The 16,906-nt window shown below is 50.8% G+C and overlaps 2 protein-coding genes across 16 annotated transcripts in view; both read right to left on the reverse strand.

The window, feature by feature from the left end:
- The window catches only part of LOC107274240 (protein tramtrack, beta isoform), a 38,640-nt gene extending 25,092 nt beyond the window's left edge, over positions 1-13,548 (reverse strand). Inside the window, exons 1-4 of one of the 15 annotated variants that reach the window (XR_003061754.1) lie at positions 11,831-12,594; positions 4,236-4,616; positions 3,385-4,120; positions 3,026-3,088 (exon numbers count right to left, since the gene is read on the reverse strand). Coding sequence is in view for 14 of the 15 variants with exons in the window: in XM_015753177.2 (XP_015608663.1) it covers positions 3,026-3,088; positions 3,385-4,120; positions 4,236-4,454 (1,018 nt within the window). In the remaining variant the exon portion in view is untranslated. Of the gene's footprint in view, positions 1-3,025; positions 3,089-3,384; positions 4,121-4,235; positions 4,617-8,812; positions 9,286-9,569; positions 9,757-9,840; positions 9,996-11,492; positions 11,778-11,830; positions 12,603-12,787 lie in introns of those variants that run through there. The other 14 variants (XM_015753177.2, XM_015753186.2, XM_015753176.2 and 11 more) reach the window with 14 other exon arrangements.
- Positions 4,627-15,926, reverse strand: LOC112495343. The gene is made up of 2 exons (XM_025091513.1): positions 15,878-15,926; positions 4,627-7,003 (listed from the first exon to the last, which is right to left on the reverse strand). Exon 2 carries the CDS (start codon positions 6,852-6,854, stop codon positions 5,868-5,870), a length of 987 nt encoding a protein of 328 aa, XP_024947281.1. The 5' UTR covers positions 6,855-7,003; positions 15,878-15,926; the 3' UTR covers positions 4,627-5,867.
- Positions 15,927-16,906: the final 980 nt, after the last annotated feature.

The raw sequence follows: 16,906 nt of genomic DNA on the forward strand, positions 1-16,906 counted from the left end.
AGACACCCCCCTAACTCTTTCTCACTCTGTCTGTCAGTCCGTCTCTGTGGCTATCGCCAAGTCCATTCTGTTCCAAGTGTTGCTTTGACTTCTAAAACAAAAAAAAAAAAAAAAAGAAGAAGGAAACTATTGCCGTCTCTCTTTTGTGCGAGCGTACGTGTATTCGAAATATCCTTTTTACTCTCTTCTCTAACGTTAATTCTCTTTCTCGTTCTCCCATGACGCCGTATATACGTATATGCGCATGCGCATTGATAATTTGCCTTGCAATCCCGATTACACTTGTGCATCGTCGCGTCCGTGTTCCGTCATTCCGATGGTTTCTCTCGCTTTTGCTCTGACATATTCTTTGCGCCTCTTTAGCCTCTTGCGTGCATCCGTCTTTAACGTCTCAACTGTTATCGTCCTCATCAGCAAAGAATAACGCAAGAAAGAACGAAACTTGGAGAAGGAGGCGTTGACGTCCACATTACGAGGCCCACTCATTTGCACCTTTTCTCTTTCCTTCTTCTCTTCGATTGTCCTCCTCCGGTTCTTTAGCACTTTTCCTCCTTCTGTCTTTAAGTCCACCTTCCTCACACGAATTGCCATGTATCTGGCTTCTCTTTCCCGCTTACATTAGCTCTTTCGCTCTCTCGCTCTCTCGCTCTCTCGCTCTCTCGCCTTTCTCTCGCTAAGCAGAAAAAAATTATAAATCAACGAACGAACGATAAAACGATAGAACGACAGAACGAACGAACGAACGAACGAACGAACGAACGGAAATAAACCAGCGTTTAAAAAATAAGCACCGCTAGCTGGCTCCACCCCCTCCTTTTACCAATGGCCAACGGCAGCAAGGGTGCACACGTGGTGCACCTCGTCGTGCGGAGGGTGGACGGGTGCGGAAGGGGGAGAGAAAATTCAACGTGGGTTAAAGGTCACGGGGTTATATAATGGGACGTAACATTAGAGAAAATCAGTTCGTGTTGGGAGTATGGAAAAGTAGAGAAAAGCAAGAGAAGGAAAATGAAATGAAAATAGAAGAAGAAAGTTGGAAAGAAGAAAAGAACGAGTCGAAGAAATGGGAAATAGAGGAGAATGGAGAAAATACGTGTGTGCGATACGTGGGCGAATGGCTGATTGTGAGAGTGGATAATAAGGCGAAGGTCGCAGGTCACGAGAGTCTCTTTCGTATTCGCACTCACGCACTACTCGACTCAGCACGCACGCACGCACGCACGCACTCACGCACGAGGTTATGAAATTAGCAGTAAAAGCGCTAAAACGCTGCACATTGGCCGGTAGCAACGATTCTCTCGTCTTTCTTATTTATTTGTCTTCTCTACTGTTTGGTAACCGTCACCTTTCATTTTGGCCTCGCGCTTTCAACGCCACGATACTCGCCGAGGGTTGTCGAGTTGGAAAGAGGTTGGGCAGGGCAGGGTTCAAGATCAAAAGGATCAATTAACTTGATACCATTAAATACGGGATGCTCGAGCATTTCTTTTTACTTTTTCTCCCGTTATGCATTTCGCCACTAGGATGACTTTCTCGTCGAGTAGGACATTTCTCAGGGTTGCCATGGCAACGAAAAATGCAGAAGGCAGTTCACAATATTTGTTCTTATTCTTTGACTCTTCATCTCTCTCTCTCTTCATCTCTCTCTCTCTCTCTCTCTCTCTCTCTCTCTCTCTCTCTCTCACACTCACTCACTCACTCCTCCTTTACACCCGCCCCCCCCTCCTTCTACAGGTACTCTTTACATCAATCCTTCGTTAAGTCAAACTATGAACCATGTCCCCCAAGTGACTTGCGCGAAAAATAAATTTGTCCCATTTTTTTTCTCGAAAACCGACAGTAGAAACCCAAACGTCATTTATCCTCCAAGAGATGCGCGCAAAGAATAAGAAACAAGATACGTGATCGAGCGAGAAGATTAAAGAGAGCACACACAGAGACATGACAGCAGCCACGTCGATGTTCGACCATAGAGGAAAACGTAACGAAAAAAAGGAAGACACTTTGTGGTTCGCCCCGTGGTCCGCCTGTGCTCTGGTGGCCTAGCTTGGTTAAGGGTGACCAATTGTCAGGATTCAGGGTACAAAATGGCTAAACGGTGGAAGGGCAATGCAACAGGGATTTACTTTCTTTTCCCTTATCTCGATATTTGTTTTTCCCGAGGAATAGCCGCGACAAGGATATCGCGCTGTTATCCGCGTCACTTGCGAGAAAAGTCAATCCTCGCAAAGTCGCCACTCGCAGTCAGAGAAAAGACTCGCACGGGAATTATTGAGAAAAAATGGCAAGTTCCGAGGAAGAAAAAAGTCCCATACGATCTTTAAAGAAGATCGCAATAGGATCGCAATTCCCAATGACACGCTTCTCGATCTATGCGTGCTTGTTCCTCTTTTTTGGCCTTTCTGCTTCTGTTTCTCATAGCGCGTATTCGACGAGTAGGAAAAACTGCGAGAATGAAAAAGAGAAAATGATCGAGTCGCGATGCAATCAGTGACGTTGATCGTCATTCTAATGATCTCCTGAGTGAACTCTGGTTGGCTACTAATTAAGCAAGAAGTCGAATGACACCGAGCAGCTTGTAAGTGAAAATATTCCATGTTACCCTTGGGAGATATTTATCGAAAAGGGTAATCCATTCCCAAAGAGGATCAAGCACTCGATAGACACGAAGACACGGAGACACGGAGACACGGAGATACAGGGGACGATTAACGATGAGTTGTCTCCTTCCGTAACGCCGTAACGCCGCAACTACTTGCTGGCATCTCTTTAAACTGTCCTTCCTTTAAACGGACAGTCAGTCAGACATCGCGTTGTGACTAGGCTGTGGTCAGGGTACAGAGGGAGAGAGGGAGAGAGGGAGTTGGAACAAGGGGGGGTATACAGCAATAAACGGAGTAACAGGGTGTCATTATAAGGTTACTGGTTATATCTGTTGCTATGTCACTCGGGATAGTTCACATAATATAAGCTGCCTAACAATAAGATTTAAGTGAAGATTACTTTTTGTGTGGTATTGTCTTACCTTGTTTGAAACCCTCGCTGCTTTCTTGCCTACTGGGCGGCCGCGTGAACGTCTCGTCCGAGGCTGGAACCGATCGGAATACACGTTAGCGATTAGCGATTATTCGTCATCCTCGGCGGTGCTTCGTAACGTCTTTGTACTTAGCGAGTTAAGAGCAACAAGAGTGACAGAGACTGAAAAACTGTACTTTCAAGATGAAGACATCGAAGGTATCGGTCGGATGAGAAAAGAAGGAAGGGCGTGATGGAGAAGAACATGCGGAAGTTGGCGTGTCCAAGCTCTCGGCAATGCGAATCGCAAGATTAATAGGGTCTTAATAAGGTAATAATTTGTAAAAATTGTATTTTAACGGGACTCACCCTGCGCGGAAGTACTGGGCGTTGGTTCAGGTTCTCGCTTGACTCTGGTCGTGCCGGCCTCTAGGATATCCGTCCCATTTTCCGTAGGTTCGTCCTTCCTCGAGGTCGTCCCCGAGGCACCGGCACTGTTGTTGCCTCCATTCGAGCCGCCATTATTATTGTTGCTAGTCCCATTACCATTCGCTCCCGAACACGTTCCCGCGTTACTGTTGGCGCCACTCTCGCTCTGAAAGTCCAGACCCATCTTCATCTCCATCATCTCCGGCGAACCTTGGACAAGATCAGCACTCGAGCCTTGAAGATCCTGAGTCGAGTTGTCGCCAAGTGGCGTGTCCGAGGAACCACTGAGCTTCCTCGGCCTGCCACGCTTCCTCTTGGGCGCTGTCAGTGCCGAGCCGAGTAGCGGATGACTCGACATATGGTGAAACCTCTTTTGCGATACGTGCTGAGGCCCGATTTGGTTTATTCTATGAAGGTTTGGCGGCGGTGGAGGTACTACGTTTTGATTTCCGAGCAGGGAAGACGTGATGCTCGGCAGGTCACACTTGTCTTCGTTCACCTCGGTCAGGCCCTTGATCCTTAGGGATTCAGCGACCCGCAGGAACGCCGTCAACCTGTCCTGGTCGACGCTGACCTCACCGCGATACATGAAATCCAGAAGACTGCGCATGTCCACGTACGGGACGTCCTTGAGGATGACTATGGGATGCTTGTCTGGATGCCCGACGAAAAGAGCCTGCAAAGAAATTTCAAAGAAACGGGAATTACAAATTATGCCATCGTCTTCTTTCTTCAGTTCTTTTAAATGTTTTTCATTGAAAGAGCGGCATTACTTTCGTAAAAAGTCTCACCTGAAAGTAGGGACTGCACGCCGAGAGCACCATTTTGTGTGCCCTGAGCAATTGCCCTTCGACAGCCAGGGTTACGTCGACGAAGGACTCATCGTGGAGCAGCTGATCGAATACGGACAGCAGATTACTCTGATGGTTATTCCAACGCAGGCAAAACCTCTGCGACGCCATTGCTTCGCTTCTCAGATCCGCCAGGTTTCCGTTAATATCCGCTAACATCAGACCTAATCTTAATCTTGGTGGTTGCTTTCTCGCTTATCCGCGCGCTATCATCGACGAAGACGTCTTAACTTGGCGCTCTCGTGTTCGCGCTCTCGTAATCGTGCTCGTGCTCGTGCTCTCCTCTTCATCGGCTGGTATCACGTCCTTCTTTCTTGTGACCTAAGATCAAAAGGGATACAATGTAATGATAGATTAGCCAACGATAATTAAAATTTCATCGAGTTTATACTTAAACGGAATAACAAAAGAAATGACAAAGATCAGGAATAAAAGACAAAAAAGAGGAGAAACAAAAAAAGTGTAAAAATAAAATGAAATAAATAACGCATGAACTCATGTCAACCCACAGAGAGGATTAACTAAGTGGGATGACCGAATCCTTATCCAAGGGGGCTGAACCAGTCCAAACTAAGAAAACGAGCCAAGCTAGCCAAACGAACGGACCGAAAGAGCCGAACGAGCCGAACGATCCATCTCCCTATATCTGGCTCCGTATCTCGCACCAAGAAGCATACAACACAACGGCTTCGGTGGTGACTCTATTCACGCGTCATGGAGTCTATCGAGAATTTAACATTTTATTGCGTAAACCAGGACTTTCAACACACTGTGCCCGAGTGTGTCGCACACGAAGGTGAATAGAGACGGGTGTGGGTGTGGGTGTGCGTGCATGGGAAGGGAGATGAGTACTGTGCGTAAGTTCCAGCGCGTTAGAGCGAGAAAGGAGAAGACGAAGACGAAGATGAGAATGAGGAGGAAGAGGAAGAAGGAAAAGGAAAAGGAAAAGGAGGAGGAGGAGGAGGAGGGGGAGGAGGAGGGAGGAGAGGCGCGATCAAAGACGTATACGTGGGTGTGCGACCCTGGACGTAGGTTCGTAGGCAGCAACCGCCTAGCGTAGACCCGAGTTGTTCGGTTGATGCCTTTTACATAATTCTCCTCTCACCCTGCGAGACAATCACGGTCAGAGGTGTGCGTGCGTCTCTCGCTCGTCCGCGAACACACATGCGTGTAGTCAGTCACGCGAGGCTCACCGTTATGCGCGCTCCATAAGTCCTAGCCAGGAAATAAAAGGAGAAGAAGGGCACTTGGACCGACGACAATCCGATGCCTCGACTGCGCGCTCCACCTTTTCCACTCACCTGCTCAAAAATATTAGCTAATTTAGCCTTGATCAACGTTGACGATCGAGCGGGCTGGAGGGGGGCAGGGGAGGAGGACACACGGTAACAGGGAGGTCAGCTGGCCAAGAGAATCAATAGTATTTTCCACGCGTTACAATCGATCGCCTCCGAGACGCTGCTTCCGGGAGCAAATAAATGCGATGGAGCAACGTAAAAAGCAGAAGCGCCAAGAGATTTTCACTGTGGAGGAGCGACCTCTCGCGACCTCTCGCGACCTCTCGCCACCTTGTTATCCAGCCAAGGACACGAGAATATACGCAAAAAGCTCAAGTATTCTGAATTTTCGCAACGCACGCATAAATCGATTCGAAGCTTCCTCTCTCTCTCTCTCTCTCTCTCTCCCGCTCGCGCGCGTGCACTCCCGAGAGGAAATGCCTCGTGGACCGGGAATTCCGCGATCCGCGCGGCCACCGGAAGTGCTCTCGTCCGAAGGTTTGGCTTCTCCCGTAGCAATTTCATCCTGAAAGCAATCCGTATGCGCGAGCGCTGTAACGCAGTGAACGTGTTTGCGTCCACGCACGGAGCGCTGCGCTTTGCGGCCAGGTTGAAGTCCAGCTAGCCGTCCAGTCGGCGTTGCCTGTACCGTTAGGACGCGGAGGCAGAAGAGCAAGGGAAAGAAAGGAAGTGAATCAAAGGGAGAAGAACCGTACGGGTTCGGTCTCGGAATTATTATCGAATGAGCTGACTCTCGAGTAGCAGTGTGCGATACATCCATGGTGTCATGGGGAAATAGTGGAACGGTGGAATGGAGGAATGGAGGAATGGAGGAATGGAGGAACGGAGGAACGAAGTAACGGGTCCGGGCCATCGCGAACTGGAACGCAGCCGAATCGCACAGGTGGCTCGCTGGCTGCCTCTCGGAAGCTCTGAGGGCGCCTCCTCCTCCTTCTCTCTTCTGCCTTGCTCTCCTTCCTCCGCTCTCCGTGTCTTGTTCAACGGCTGCCTGCCTGCCCGTTGGGAGGCAGGCAGTAGACGCACTCTTACGCACACTCCTGCTCAGGAGGCAGCTCGGTTCTCTCACGGCCACGCATTGCGTAATCAGCACAGCGGCAGAGTCACGATGGAACACAAAATGAACGACAAAGCATGGCGCATACCATCCACTGCTGCGAGTATAAGAAGGACCTAAAGTACCAGAAGCGTAACGCAAGAGAATTGAAAGCTGCGGCCGACACGAAATGCAAGGATCGTTGCTGAGGCTGAGGCGACCAGACATTCGTCTTCTGCTTGCAACTTGTAAAACAGTTGAGTTTGAGGTTATGTTATATGTTACCTTACGTTTCTCAGCTAGAGAGTGTATACGGGGAGCAAGACACGTGAGATAATCAAAAGAGAGAGAGAGAGAGAGAGAGAGAGAGAGAGAGCCTGCCTCTCTGTCGATTTGAAAATGAAAGACAACGAAGAATCGATATTAAAGAGGCGCGCGAGCGCGAGCGCGAGCGGGAGAGAGAGAGAGAGAGAGAGAGAGAGAGAGAGAGAGAGAGAGAGTATTGGGATGACTCGTCGTGACGGGTCACAACGTGGTGTAAAGTTCCATCGGTTTGCAAAGCGAGTGGTACGCGCTCAGATATCTCGTCACCTCCCCACTGGGGGAGTGCCAGGATGTGCTTGGAACGACGGACGCGTCCCAGTCATAGTCCACGTCCATGTAGATGCGATAGGTGTGGTAGGTGTAGTAGTAGTAATGAACGTAGGTGCAGGTGTCGGTAAAGAGGAGGACAGAGCCACGAATACGAGTATGCGCATTCGGTCTTTTGCCTTTTGCCTTCTGTCTTCTGTCTTCTGTCTTCTAGGAGAGACTCTCGCGGCTGAGATACTCGCGTTGGTGGTTGTGTTCACACACGCTCGGTCGATGTACGTTTATATATTTATATCCGAGTGTACGTACGTGTGCATCTGTAGCTACGAATCCGCAGTAGCGTGTCCCACATTTAGATAGCTTTGGCGGGGGGAGGGGGGGGGCAAAAATGGTTTATAGTTTCTGATCTCTCTAGCTCTCCAACTCTCCCTCGTTTTCTCCACCCTACACAACACAACACTCTCCCCCCACCCCCACCCCTCCCACCTCCTCTATGACGTGTACTTCGAACATCCGTTTAGGTAAATACGCGTTAGTGTCGTTTGCTGATCCAAGGTCGAGATTGCTACTGCACGACAAATTTCTATTTACACGCGTTCCGTGGCAACGACTCACAGATCCAACTGCATACTAAGAAATCCTATTGAGATTTCCGGGTAGTAGAGAATCCATCCAATGGCAAACCAGAAGATTGAGCCACAGAGTACGAACGGTGGTACGATAGCTAGACAACAGCAGAGACAGTGAAATATTCCCTTCTAGAGGTGTTCTTTTCTACAGGCTGTCAGTTTCCACGTTATCTGGCGCTGCCCTGTTGCCTTGCTCTCTTGCTCTACTCTTCCCACTCTTTCTCGCTCTCTCTCTCTCTCTCTCTCTCTCTCTCTCTCTCTCTCTCTAACCAACGCACGCGCACGCACACACGCACACGAACACGCACGCATGACTACGTACGTACGTGACCACCACCCGCACGCATCCTCGGCCGTCCCGACGCACACGGGTGCGCATGTATATTCAAGACGCCATCTTTCTTTCGCCCGTTCGAACTCCCCACCTCAGAGTATCCTAGTCCTCCGCCGCAGAGTGAACCCCACCACCCCCCACTACCGCGACGATACTTCTAACCAACCCCTTCCACCGTACTCCCCTTAAACTGGCCGACACCCCCCACCACCACCATCGTCACTATCTACTCTCGCCCCTCACCCCAACCCTCGTGCTGCGCTCCGATCACCGCCGCCATCCATTGGCGTCCACCCCAACTTCTTTTTTATCCATTATTACTAGCGCGGATTTTACCTGCCGGAAATTTAAAAGCTACTCGGCAGCCCAAGTAACGGAGTATTGTTCAGGACTAGTGGTGCGCGAAGCCTTTGAGAATTCAATGCGAAAAAGGGTTGAAATGATCCATATATAGTTATATAAGTTTCCACGAACTAACACCAGGGGATTGCTATTCATGGCCATTTCTCCGAATATCGGCGCCCTATGGAACGAGAGCGAAATTTAATTTTTATACAGTATGCTAGTGGGGCTTAACTGGGACCTAACCTAACTGGGCCGCGGAACCTGCTTCAATTGATGTGTACACATACCAGTCACCAGCCACCAGCCACCAGCCACCAGCCACGTGTACGATACGCATATCCAGTTATATAGGTAGACTCCTAGATACGTGCACATGCTGTGAATAATATCCACCGTGTTCTCCCTTGTGACTGTGGCCTTCCTCGTGTCTGCTTAAACCTCCCAACCAGCAACTAGGTATACATCGCGACTATAGCTCAGTAGAGACCAAACGTGCTTCTACGCTGACAGTGCATACACGCTTTCCTCATTCCCCCCACCCGTGACTAACGTATACAGCTTCGAATCTTGTTTCAACTCGGAATGAATATGGGAGGAAGCGCTGAACAACAAGAGAGAACACGTGGCATACTGGGAAGTCTAGTCGGTAATACAGTTCGCGGATCGGCTCTGATAAGATGCAATGCGAAGCAATGTAAAGTCGGTCGTTTCCCTCTCTGATTGTGAATTGAATCCGATCTTCGTTTCAACGAGTATAAGTACATCACATGTCCATTCGCATATACGTAAAGTTATGGAGTAGATGCATGACGCATGACGCGTTATGCGTTACTGGCATGTGGTACTCCAACAATTTTAGGAGAAAAACGTAACTATAGGGGAAGGATTGCGTATACTATAACAGAGGTTTGTCACATACGCGCTGATTCTTAACCGTAAGAGGTACTAGGTGGGGTGGATCCTTGCGGAGGAAGAAGAATATCCTCAAACAGGAGGGCTCAACGAGAGAAAAAAAAAAACAGAAAAGCGAGAGACACTACGTACACACTATTACACTCTTGCACCATTGCACCGGTACACCGTTACACGTTATTGCACCATTACACCATTACACGATACAGCATCCTGATCCTGCCAGCAGCATCTGCTGGTACGACGTCTACACGGCTGCGCACCCTTTATGCTCTTTAAGAAGGCAAGTCTTTGCGAAGACGTCGTAATCGGCAGGCAGCACCGCGAAACTGTTTATGAGAATGCTACGTCACTGCAGTGGTATTCTTCCCTCGTGCCGCTCGAGGAGTCGAGTAGGGCTTACCGTTAAGTTAAGCGAGCCGATCGCCATTCGAGAGAGAGCGTGAGGATTGCCAATCGGTCGAAAGGAAGGAGTACGAAGACGAAGAGACACTTGAGGAGAATCGCCTGGGAATCGACTCGCGAGACGGCGGCCACCCTCTTTTGGGTCAGGGCGTTGCCTCCTCTACACATTTAATATTTGCGGGTCGTTCGCTGCTTACGCCTCTTCCTTTTCTCTCCCTCTCTCACTCTCTCTCTCTCTCTCGCTATATCCGTTCCACCTCTCACTATCCTTTCCTCGTTCAACCATTCACAGGGCTCCGGATTCTCCGATCAACGATTACGCAATATCCCTCTGTCACATAAAGCGCCAGACTGCCATGTGTAATGTGTAAAGCGTAGTACGTGGTGCGTGTCATGTTGGATGATAGTGACGCTCGTTACAACGTAAAATGTGTTACTGCCTTATTCGAGACTCAGGTTACCCTCGATTAGTCAAAGATATACAGAAAAAAGGATGGACGTAATAAAAATTATTGGAACGAATACGTAAGGAGGATATCTTGTAGAGGACTCGGGATACTGTTAGGTATTAGTAGATGGAATCACGAGGTATGTTGAAGCGACGTTTCAGGCAGGTTATGTATTGCAGCAACGAACCTGTTAGTTAACAAGTGTACACGAGTGACGAAAAAAGAGAGAGAAAGAGGGGGGGGGAAACATGTACCACGTGGTAAGAAGAAATGATGATAGTGTCCCACAAGAGAGAGCGCCGTGGCGCTCCTCGAAAATGAAGAAATTTTGGCGATGGGCCGAAGCACGTGCGCGCTCTTGCAGTATAGTATCCAGGTTCGCTCGTATTCGTAGTGGCGGCGCTCGATTCACCTGTTACGGTGCCGAGAGGAGACACTTGCACGATGTAAACAGAAAAGAAATAGCGCTCTACTTCTCATCTTCGTCAACCTCGTCCACCCCTCCTACTCTTCCTCCTTCGCAACGTCGTCTAGACAGGAGGGAGGAGTGCATTGGGGCAATGAAAAAGGGAGTTGCTAAAGGTATTACAAGAGGGTACTTAGAGGGGTTCCCAGTAGCCAAGACAAATAATGAGCGTGTTCCGCGCGTGCGGATCAAAGCAAAAGAGTAAGAGAGAGAACGACATAGAGTAAAATCGAACGAACCTATGTGTACGACGAGTAAGCCGAATAACAGTGGGCTGAATAAAGTTTAAGACGCGCCTATTCGAGCGGAGCGGAGAGGAATGCAATGGAGTGGAGTGGAGTGGAGTGGAGTGGAGTGTAGAGCACAGTGTGCAAAGTAGGAGGAAAGGCACCCTGGAGCCTAGGGCGTAGCGGCGCCTATGAGCAGCGCCATGCCACTCGCTGCGACACGTCTCCGCACGACGAGAGATATTTACGCAACCCTCGGAGCGCTCGAGCGAAAATCCACGTCGCCCGCACAAAGTACACGCGACGACGTGCGTCCACGTTCAGAGTATGACGACAGTCCCGAAGAATGGTGTTTTCTCTCTCATTCCTCGAGTCCCTCCCTCTCGTACTGTGATTTTTAAGGAGACTGTCCCTCGAGGGTTTGACGCGGATCTTGCCTTGACATCCCCCTTTTCGCGACACGCGCACGTATGCAATTGATATCACACAGACACACAGTCACTGTTACCTTGCGCGCCGCTCTCACCCTCTGTATCCCCCACACCGCGGCGTAATATCGATTCGCAGTCTCGAGGGTAGCCGATGGCAACGACCCTCCACCTAGGAATACGGTAGCGGGGAAAACGATCACGAGGACGTCGTTCAGGATGACAATCACGTTCACGAGGATGTTGCACCACGACCACGACGACCACCACGACGATGACGACGACGACAACGACGACGACGTATTTTCAGGTCGAGACCGTGGGTCCCACCCGGTTTTTCCCGATGACACCGTGTAATAACCCACGATAGTTCATGCCCATGTTCACCCGTATCACTATCGCGTACGCGAACACTCACCTTGGCATCTTCGGGGTGCGTCGGATCCGACGGGGTGAGCCTCCAAACGGGGACGTGCGACTTGGCCGTACAGCGCTAGGACGCCATGTCAGCAAGTCGAGGCAGACACTCGGGGCAGACTCGGGGCCCGGGAGCCGGGAATTCCTGGTGCGCCACCGCACGGTCGCTACGGAACCTCGCCTACGCCCGCCTCACGTACGCCCGATCTCTTCCGTTCACGGCCCCTTCACCGCTTCACCGCACTCGTGACACCCGCCCGTTTGCGCGCCCTCGTTCAACGGAACCACCGCGTTCGCAACCTCCCGCGATCCTACCGCTCTCTACCCCACTTCGCCACACTTCTCGCCGCTCACCTCTCTCTGCCCCGCTCACCACGCACTTACTCTCTCTCACTCTCCGCCCTCTAGACTCGTACTCCTCCCACTCTTACCCTCTCTCACTACTTGGCCATCGGACCAAGAGACCGAAGGACCGAATGTTCCAGCGTACCGCACCGCACCGCATATCCACCAGCAACAGCACCAGCGTTTCCTCCTCCACAAGAGCAGTGCTGGCTGCAGTCGACACCACCACCACAATCTAGCTACCAGAGCCTCCCTGATGTCCCTGCCCTCTATGCGTTGCTGCGCGCTAACTCTTTCGATATCGCCACCTAGAGGGAGCTATGCCACTATCTGCGTCTTTCTCGCTCCTCTAGGCAGGATCGAAGCGCCCTCCTTCTTTCGTACTCTATTTTCTGGTTCTTCTCAGTCTCTCTTCCTAGCCGCCTTATTTCATACGATTCGTAGGAAACCCCTGCTTCTCTCTCTCTCTCTCTCTCTCTCTCTCTCTCTCTCTCTCTTTCTCTCTCTTTCTCTCTCTCTCTCTCTCTTTCTCTCTCTCACACATTCATACGTGGTCACTCTTCTACACCCTATCCCACATATCGAGCCACATATCGTAGAATAAAATTCGCACCTTTGCCTTGGAGTTTACGAGCCTCACGGCGACATTTAGCTGGTGTACCAGGAGCACCCGGAGCACAATTGTAAATCCTTTTCTTGTTGATGTCGATAAAATGGTCACTGTAGTCCCCTTGCCCACCGAGGATGTTGGTCCGTTTCTCCTACAGTAGGTTGTACTCCTGCTGCTGCGTCACAGCCACTCCGCCACCTCTACCACCTCCACCACCGCCTACGCTTCTTACTTCTCCGCGATCTCTTCTACGACCTTCTGCTATACGTACTTCTTGAAGAGACGGCACTGCAGCCACCACCATCACCACCATCACCACCATCACCACCATCAACAGTAGCAGCAACAGTAACGCACCACCACCGACGAGTCCAACACCTTAACCAGAGCAAATTCGCGGTATAGTCCAAGATACAGTCAATCGCGCCGTTTCCTTCCGGAAAAGCGAAAGAACGATCTTGCGAGACTCTTCGGATCTATTACGAATGACACTGATTGACGGTGGTAAAGTTTCCTATCGAGTCGGCAGCACTGGTATCAGTCAGTATCGCCGACCACCGGGTTGCAGTATCATCGACGATATCATTACGAGTCACAGCACACAGCAATAATCAACAGTTGAAAGCGAACGGCCCTTCTCTCTTGCGACCTTCTCGCGTTTCGAGTGAGAATAACAGTAACGACAATAATAACAACAGCAACTACTACTACTACATTAATAATAAGAAGAAAAAGGAAGGCGACGGGATGATCGCGTCATCATCGCCAAATATGACTGACGCACTTTTTCTTCCTCGGTAACGCGAAGAAGCAACGAGTAGTGTACAACAGCCACAGGAACTCACGGTGCAACCATGAAAAAGTCAAAGAGGAAGTCCATAAAGTAGTTTCGAGTGGGCTGGAGTCTAGGATAGGGTGGTGGGAGGACTGGTAGGGTGACGTGGGAAAGAAGGAGAGTTATCCGTCGCCGAGGGGGATGAGAATGGATCGTGAGAGGGTGTGAGGTTGGTGGGGAGAGACGTAGAAAAATCTACCAGGAAGCACACAGGGATGAGAGGAAATTCGCGGCGCAAACAACAATGGGCTCGTATTAAGTGCTCAATCGCGCAAGCGCGCGCGGCTGCGCACTACGGATTGACACTGATAGCTAGTATGCAATATATCTGTATATATGTTTTAACTCGCTCGCTCACGCTCCCTCTCCCTCTCTCTCTCTCTCTCTCTCTCTCTCTCTCTCTCTCTCTCTCTCTCTCTCTCTCTCTCTCTCTCTCTCTCTCTCTCTCGCGCGCGCGCGCTCTCTCTCACTCTATCTTCTACACGTGAAGCCCTCTCTTCGACAAATACATACTCAGGGCGGAAGGACGAACCGGGTAGCACGAAGGGTGGCATAAGACTGAAGGGCACCATAAGGATCCCACGGACCTTTTCGGTCGACTGATAAAAAGGCTGGAGGCTGCGAGATGGACAAAAAAAGCGATTGGTAGAAGCAGCCATCAGAAGAAGTCAAGGCGGTGCGAGCGGAGCGGCGCTCGGGGAGGACCGCGAGAGATGCGGTGGAGAGCGGCGACATGAATGCGAGGCATGATGACGGTGGCGAGCGGGGCGCGAAAGGCGAAGGTGGCTCAGAGTCAAGCTAAAGGGGCTGAAGGGGCCGAAAGGGGCCGAAAGGGGCCGAAAGGGGCCGAAAGGGGAGCCTCGGCCGCTTCCATCGTTGCCTCCACCAACACCGATTTCGTCGACATCGTCGGCGTCGCGATGATTCGACTCCTCCGGCGGATCGAGCGTCCTTGACTTCGCTCTAGCAAGAACGCTGTTGCTACTAGGCTTCTGACTTGAACCTTATTCTATCCTTTGTCTCTTAGCTCGTAACTCGTAACTTCTAGCTTCTAGGTGCTAAGGCGACCTGACTGGAAAAATCTCGTCCGAGCGTGCGTAACTGCCGACGGTGCAGTGCTGTACGCTAACCAAGGGTGTAAGACGCCCCGAGCTCGAACGCCGTACGAAAATAAACAGCGACACGAGACGGGTGATCCTGGTCGATTGAAGAAGCTGCCGCCCCGCTCTGTGCAACTATACGATTTCAGTTCGTGTGTTATAATGCACATGGAGCTACACGCTTGCTCTAGTCCCCTAGCCATTCTCTTCCCTCTCTCTCTCTCTCTCTCTCTCTCTCTCTCTCTCTCTCTCTCTCCCCCCCTCTTCCTCCTCTCTCTACATCTCTCTCTCTCTCTCTCTCTTACTTACCACTTTGGATTCTAGCGCGCCTACGCACCATCTTACTCTCCAGAGAAACGATCATCCGCGTCGCGTGTTTACGCGCAACTCAGAATGACTACGCAGTCTCTCCTCCCGCGAGTCTTATACTCACAATCAGTCAGGAACAGCAACATACTCGCAGAAGCGATCGTGTATTAGTACACAGCAGTGGCCACAGCACGGTATAGTAGCAGCATTGCGCTGCTGCTACTCGTGTCGCACGTCCTTGCACAGGGGGTCAGGCCCCGTCGATACGACCCTGGCCCAGCTTCTAGCTCGCCGCTATCCTCCTAGCGCTCGACGAAGCCGTTGCTTGTGGATCTAGCTTACAGTTACAGGCACGGGGAGTCTCTCCTTCTCCTTGTCTTGCTGCTTCTACTTGGTATATCGCGTCACTCCTTCTCCATGCCGGGAGCCCAGTTTCGGCTGATAGAGCGTGAAGCGACTCGAGGCGTCTAAAGGCGCCGTCGCGTTAGCTCACGTCCAATGAAGGACAGTGTGTACCGCCGTGTAGGGCCTTACATCAGCGGCCCAGGAAACCTAGAAATTCAACGTTGACTTTAGGAAGGGACGGATCCTGATGTCGACAACGCGGCTCTCTTGGTCTTTGTGACGAAGGCAGAGAAGTAAGTGGGCGAGAGGGAGAGGGGCGAGGGAGGAAGGGAGAGAGAGAGAGGGGAGGGGGAGAGGAAAGGGGAAGCGAGACCAAGCAAAGCGGATCGGAGAGAAGGGAACATCGAGGAGAGGACTACACGTGTCGCTGCATCGGGGTGTTGACCCCAAATAGCTTTTTTAACGTGACGTAACTCGAAAGGGTTGAGAAACTGCTGGTCGTACGAGAGAGAGAGAGAGAGAGAGAGAGAGAGAGAGAGAGAGAGAGAGAGAGAGAGAGAGCCCAGCGAAGGCACACTGCCAAGCCCTTACCTTACGAGACTCGTTCGGTTATGCACGGTACAATAATCCTTTCATTCGAAACCCACTTGCCAGTATCGCCTCCTCTAGGCAGTGCTGCTGCCTCTTGACGCCATTTCTAACGTTGACACTGCCACTGTCGCATTTAATGTGCGGACGCACGCACTCGCGCACTCACGCACTCACGCACACGCTCGCTCTCCAGCTTACGACTGACTATATATTTTTTAAGAATCGCTAGCATCGCCTCGTAAAAACACAAAAGACTTTTCGACGTATCAGTCTACCCCTTGTATCTTCTAATTAGATGCAGATATCGACATCGACGCTCACGATTTTATTTTCCTAAGTATTTGCATAGTTAGTGAGGGGTTGGGGCAAGCGTCACTCGTCTGGCTGTCAATAAAAAAAGCATGACCCGACTGTCGGACGAATATGACTTTCATAGAAACATTTGAGTCACGGGAATCGTTGAGGCGGGTTTTATCTGAAAAATCTTAGGAAAGTTTGATAACCGCAATGAAGCCTATAACCAGTTGAATTATCTACGAGTCCATCGTAAGCCGAGCGATCGAGCACTTTCAGAGTTTCGTTCTTCCGGTCGACCGGTCGACCGGTCGACCTTGCCCGCTGTTAGCGAATTGTCAGAAAGTCGAGAAGGCAAAAGAAATGTCTCGCTTAGACATTAGAAAGTGCGTAGAGAGAATTCGGGGTCGCGTAGAAGAAGGCCTCCTCAGTCCCTCCACACGACATTAGGCCGCGACTATCTTATCTGTCTCTTGGCTACACACCCTAGAGGCGCGTGAACGATATATTCTATTTGCCTCGGCGTCCCTACGGCGTGAAACACGACGCCACGTACGAAGGAAATTTGACGAACGCAGCGCGCGTAAGTGTACGCGTAGTGGCGGCGGCGGCGGCGGCGGCGGCTCTTATCTTGCCCCCAACCGCAAA

The sequence above is a fragment of the Cephus cinctus genome, unplaced genomic scaffold (genome assembly GCF_000341935.2).
Source record: "Cephus cinctus unplaced genomic scaffold, Ccin1 Ccin1_scaffold2559, whole genome shotgun sequence".
Lineage (NCBI taxonomy): Eukaryota > Metazoa > Arthropoda > Insecta > Hymenoptera > Cephidae > Cephus > Cephus cinctus.

Coding starts and splice junctions, on each gene's coding strand:
- LOC112495343 (XM_025091513.1), bottom strand. CDS start 6,854: ATGTCTGGTCGCCTCAGCCTCAGCAACGATCCTTGCATTTCGTGTCGG.